Genomic DNA, 6,000 nt, shown 5'->3' with positions numbered 1-6,000 from the left:
CTCAATCATCATCATGGGACTGGAGGTCCTATAGGAAACCCAGTTTTCCTCAGGGTCCCAGGTAATTTCATCCTGAGATCCTAACTGGGACTATGATCATCCCATTAAGAAATGGTATTGCCACCACTTTCAAGCTTGTGCTTTAGAGAAATTAAGGAGGTCTAAAGTTAAACCCTTAAATTATGCTAAATTAACCTCTATTTTACACAGAATGAGAGCCTGATGGCCTTCCTGGAGAGGTTGAGGGAGGCTCTCATTAAATATGTGGGTATTCCCCTGACACCCCTAAGGCTGAGATGATTTTAAAGGACAAACCTGTCACTCAATCAGCCCTAGATATTCAGAGAAAATGCAAAAATTGGCTGTTGGCCTTGAAGGGGCTATGGGACAGGTAAACAATTGTGTGAGTTTCTGGCAATTACTGGATATTGTAGGCTGTAGATACTGGGTTCAGGAAAATAGCTTGCCTGCTCTATTGATTATAAGGAGACTCAATCCCACCTACTCTCCCAAGGAAATAAACTGGGGTCTGACTCACGGACACTGTCTCTAGCCCTTAGGATGGTTACAAATAGAGCAGGGGCAATTACTATTACTGAGCTCACAGAGCTGAAAGATGATTAAAGCACTCAGGCCTTTCATTTAGGGAGGGATAAAACTTATTAAATGGCTCAAAGGGTGTTTACTGGGAAAAATTTGTTCAAGGACAGTTCAGCACGTAGTAACAGCCTGTGAAGTATGTCTTAGAAACAATCCTGTCAACCACACTTACCCTCCCAGGCAATCACGGAACTGGAGGCTAATCAGGGAAGACTGACAATCAGGTGTGACTCATATGCCAAGGTCAAAGGAATTCCAACATCTGTTGGTATGGGTTGATACTTTTACTCGTTGAGTAGAGGATTTCCCCTAAAAAATGTTTTTTGAAAAGAACAAGAGGTAATAAAAGCTCTGCTTTATAAAATAATACCCAGATTCAGCTTACCTACATATTTGCAAATTAGTAATGGTAAATGGCTGCCATTTCTCTTTCTCTTGTAGGACCCCCAGCTCTTTAAAAAGTTTTACACCTAGAAATTAAAGCAAACTGTCTGCTTATACTCGGCAAAACTCTAAATAACACCTCACAAGCATTAGATGCTTTAAATAACAACAACAACAAATTAAAGTTAGAGCCTGACTCTAGGAGAATAGCGCCACCATTAATTACTGCTCCTCCATCACCTGGGTTATGAGAGCTTCCCTGACAAGTGTATCAATATAACCAGTAATTCTCACATAGTCTTAGAACTGATCGATGACATTCGGGCATAATTGGACAAAGTCAGGGTCTCTCCTGGATTCTTTGACTGATTTGGGAACTGGGGACAGTATCTTAAGATGCCATCTTGTTGGTCAGTATAATCTTTATTTTGTGTTTTTCTCATTGTGTCTGCCAATGTTTGCGCCGCCTCAGGCCTGTCACCTTCCTGCAGAACCATACTGTGGGCCACTTGACTGACCCTGCTGCTTCCTGGAAAGAAGAGCCCTGGTGTCCCGTCTCTGTGAGAATCTTGTTACAATTCGGGTAGGTATACCAATTAAAAAACATGAACAAAAGTTGATATCTGGTTGCCTGAGGATTAACTTTGGCCTACAGATAAATTTTCAACAAAAAGTTTTAATTAGAATCCTTTTATTGATGCCTCTACAATCCAGTTTTTCACCCTTCCTAACACTCCCTATGATCTTGCCTCACTCATTTACATAACTGGTGAGGCCCCCTCCAGGCAGGAACCCTGGGTTTATAGGAAGCAGAAACCAGAGGGAGACATCCTTTGGGCACCAAACTGGCCTACTGTGAATTTAGTGATCAAAATGGATTTAACTAAGCTTTCAGAATCATTAGGTATTGTTTCTTTAATTTATCTGAAGAGCTTTTCTGACAGCAGTAACTTATGGAAACTTAGAAAAGAAACGCTTGCTATGAGTAATTTCCCAGAGGATCTTACAGATCTGCATCTTTCCAGTCAAGAACGGCCTGCTGTATGAGCTCTGTGTAGCAGCCTGGGCACACAGGTGAAGGCAGCTCATTGAATTTGCATGGCCGTGGGAGACTCCCAGAAAAAGGACTTGCTCAAGGTTATACAACCATCACTGTGGCTGAGGAAGATTCACTGTTGGCCAGTCCATTCCACAGGTCCCTGAGGCAGCACATGATTTCCTGTCACACTGGACACTGACAAGGATAGGAATTTCATAATCTAGAAATCACCAGCATCAAGAAAAGTCTGTGTAAGATCTTAATAAACTAAAGACAGCTAGCATTTCTTGAACGCCTACTAGTGCTGACATTGTGCAGATGCTTACATGTGTTAAATTAATTCATTTAATTCACACATCAACCCTGGAAGGCATTCTTCTCAGTTCACAAATGACGAAGGTGAGGTACAAAGAAGTTAAATAACTTGTTTGCCCAAAAGCACAGTGAGTGACTGAGTCAGGATTTGAACCCAGGCAGTCAAGCTCTGAAGTTCACATATGCACAATAAATTATGTTGTAGCTATTTGCTTTTTATCTAAGGTGGGGTAAGGGTGCTGAGACATAGCAAATTAAGCACCAGCCTGCATTCAGAATCTAATGAAATATTCATAGGATAAAGATGAGAATGTGATCTTTATTGATATTTTGATTGACATGCAATGCTTTATTACTGTGACACCCGTGGTACAAATGTACAATTTCCTTGGAGAGCTCTTGAACAAGAAAATATTTTTGAAGCTAATTAGATGGAGACGTTAAAACAATATCCTTGTTTTCCTAATTATTGTTTCCTGCATGTTAGGAAAACAAGGAAAAGAAACATGAATTGAGCAGCTCTGGGCTGTCAAAGGGCCACAGCTCTTCTTCCACGCAGTCACCATCTGTTTCTCCTCTCCCATTGTGGGATCCAGATGTCCTTCTAGCACGATCCCTAGAGTGACTGTTTTCCAACTGGAACTTCTTGTTCAAGAAGATCAAGGCAGAGCAATGTTTTATGTAGGTTGGACTTTGGCTGTTTTGAGGCATTTATTAGAAAACAGTCCTATTGCTTTTGTGTTGGGTTCTCAGTAACTTGTCACCCTTATTCATTAGATTAAACTTTACTTATTGCCAAGTCAGGAAAAAGACTTAAATTTCAAGTCTGACATTTTAAAGGAAAAATTCCTTCCCAAATACAAGTGGTAGCAGAACTTGCTATGGGTTCCTTGATCACAGTTGTAAAAAGTAACATTGTGATAAGGATGTTTGCTTGACCTCACTGTAAAGATCAATGGATTCTGAAGATCCATGAGGTGATACTCAAAAATAATCAATAATAATTGTCTGAAAGTTATTTCAGTCAAAAGAGGAAATTTGTTAATGAGTAATTTTAACTTAATTTCCATATATTTAAAATCTCGTTTAAGACCTAACGGAACTTTTGAAGAAGAAAAAGGCTGTCATAGATCCCTCACACCACTTTCAATTTTTCACTGTTCCTTTCCAGCCTATGACATTGGTGGGTAATTAATAGACACACATAATGCAGGAAGTACTGATAGTGCGAGCATAACCTATCCAAAGTCCCATTACTTAAAATTAAAATTTACGGCCCATTCAATAAGACTCAGTAGAAGTAAAAGAAGAGGGTTTTTTTTCTTTTTCATTTAAAAACAAATTTAAAATACAAAATTTGCTTTTAGGGAATTTGTTTTCTAGAGCTCAAGAGGGTGTGGTGACTATAAAAATCGACAGCTGTTTGTTGTCTCTGTGTAGAAGTAATACAGATTTGGCAAAGCAAAATGTTGCAAAGCATGAAAGAAGCCAATCTGGCAAGAAATAGCAGCTGCGGGACTGGAGAATGATTGCATTTGAGATGGGCTAGAAGCCACGCTGAGGCAGAATGTCTGGTGTTGGGCCAATGGCAGATGAGAGCGGAAGACCAGAGGGAGGGACTAGATCCAGTTGGAATAAACTAGGTCCTGAAATTAACATGTGGAATTACACATCTATGGAGAAGTAGCTGTGAGGCCATATATTATTTATACTTATTACAGGGTTCTAGAATGTTAAAGAAATAACTTGCCAATGTTTATAACCAGAAATAGAGACCACTGTTTGTATTTCCAAATACTAGAGCTAAATGTGTGTGATTTGGGCATTTTAAGGTTAAGTCCAAAGAGACTAGTCTGCTTGGCATTTGCTGTGAGGGCACCAGTGCATGTAATCCCAACTAATATTTGTGGAGAGTTTGCTATGTGCGAGGTACTGGTCAAGGCACTTGACATGTTTTAAATAACTTAATCTTTAGGCCAATTTTGTGAGCTATGTGTCTCCAGATAAGGACACTGAGACCCGATGAAGTCATAGAGCTTGTCCAAGGTCACATTAAGAAAACACTGGAGTCAAGATCATACCCCTGGCAATTTCCTCCGCAGTTCACACTCTTAGCCACTGTGTTATACCTGCCTCCCTGATGTGTGACTTCTGGAATGGTGTCTAAGGAGTCTTGCCCCAAACGGCTCACAATATTCCCGTCTAAAAATCTCACAACTACCACTAGTGTGGTGGATGATCTGGTTCCTTCACTGAGATGTCCTCTACTGCCTGACTTTATGTGGGGGGACAGTTTGACTTCCACCTGTTCAGTTTATAGGCTTCATTTCCTGGGCCCTGGGATGTTCTAGCCACCAGGATCAGCACAGACATTAACTTTTCCTTTGGATTTGCTTTCTAGTCCTTTCTGTTCCTGTTACTTGTTGCCTTATTTTTATCCCAGTGTAGCTTTTAAAAATATGCCTTTTGCAGTAGCATCTTTAGATTTTTTTTTTTTGCAGTAGCATTTTTTAGATATCCTATGCTGGGAAAAGTGACTCTAAATGTATGCTCTTCTCAATATTTCCCTTCATTTATCTGAGATGCTCTTTTCCAATATTACTGTGTAACAGTTTGGACTCATCAAGACCTAACTATATCCAACTTATCCAGCAGCAAAAGGGATTTGGGCTAGTATAGAATGGTGGCTGTTACTGCTTTGGGGAAGCATAGAACAATACTTCTCAAATGTCTGGGAATCATAATTCTCTGGGGAATTAGTTTAAAATGCAAATCCCAATCCCTAGCTTCCTTGAGATTGAGATTCAGTAAGTCTAGGGTAGAACCTGGGACTGCACACTTAATAACCCCCAACTGCCTTTGATATAAGGGAACAGCTGGCTGACTTTGAAAAATACTTAACCATCAGAAGATTAGGAAAAGCTTATTAATAGGGAGAGAAGGCTTTTTATTTACCTTTTCTCCTTAGTCTCATTTCTTTAGCTGTCCTGGAAATACCTTTTAATGACTCACAGAAATCAAGCCTACACCAAAAAGATGATAAATTTAAGATTTCAAAAATAGTTCTTGGAAATTTGTTTAATTTTATTCTATTTTTTACATGGAAATTCATTTGGTGGATGTCATGAGCTCAAATTCTACCTCCAAAATATATGTCACATATGCCCATGTTTCTCCATCTATAGCTAACTAAGGGCAAGCCCATCTCCCCAGAACTTTACTGCTGGAACTTTGTCTTCTTTGCCCTTTATACTTTCATCTCCTCCGTGGAGAACAACGGCCCATATTACTTGGCTTCCTAAGATCATTGGTTGGATGTGCTTAAGATAAAACCTAGCACGCTGAAATGCAGCCTACTAAACTCTGCATGATGTAATCCCAGCCATCCTCATCAGCTGCATTTCCTACCACGATTTCCTCCGAACATTATGCTCCAGCCACATGCCCTTCAGTCAGATCCTCAAGTACATCAAATATTTTCCACCTTGGGCCTTTGCATGTGCCCTTCCTTTTCCCCACCAGGCTCATTTCTCCACTCTTTTTTCTAGAACTATAGTTACATTTTGCTTGCTTTGTCTATAGGTTAATTCTAAAGCTTAAAAACCAAGCAATAACATTTCAGGGATGCATACGTAGATATATATATGATTACAAAAATAAGT

The 6,000-nt window shown here is 39.7% G+C and overlaps 1 protein-coding gene across 1 annotated transcript in view; it reads left to right on the top strand.

Moving 5' to 3' along the window:
- The first annotated feature begins 296 nt into the window (after nucleotides 1-296).
- Nucleotides 297-6,000, top strand: part of LOC144222111 (phosphatidylinositol 3,4,5-trisphosphate 3-phosphatase TPTE2-like) — a 165,684-nt gene continuing 159,980 nt past the window's right edge. The window contains exons 1-2 of the mRNA XM_077752641.1: nucleotides 297-391; nucleotides 1,457-1,567. Coding sequence (XP_077608767.1) covers nucleotides 297-391; nucleotides 1,457-1,567 — 206 coding nt within the window. The remainder of the gene's footprint in view (nucleotides 392-1,456; nucleotides 1,568-6,000) is intronic.

Source organism: Crocuta crocuta, unplaced genomic scaffold (genome assembly GCF_008692635.1).
Source record: "Crocuta crocuta isolate KB4526 unplaced genomic scaffold, BGI_CrCroc_1.0 scaffold190, whole genome shotgun sequence".
In the NCBI taxonomy this organism is placed as follows: domain Eukaryota; kingdom Metazoa; phylum Chordata; class Mammalia; order Carnivora; family Hyaenidae; genus Crocuta; species Crocuta crocuta.
Note: the sequence above shows the minus strand (reverse complement) of the source record. Positions and strands in the feature narration are given on the sequence as shown.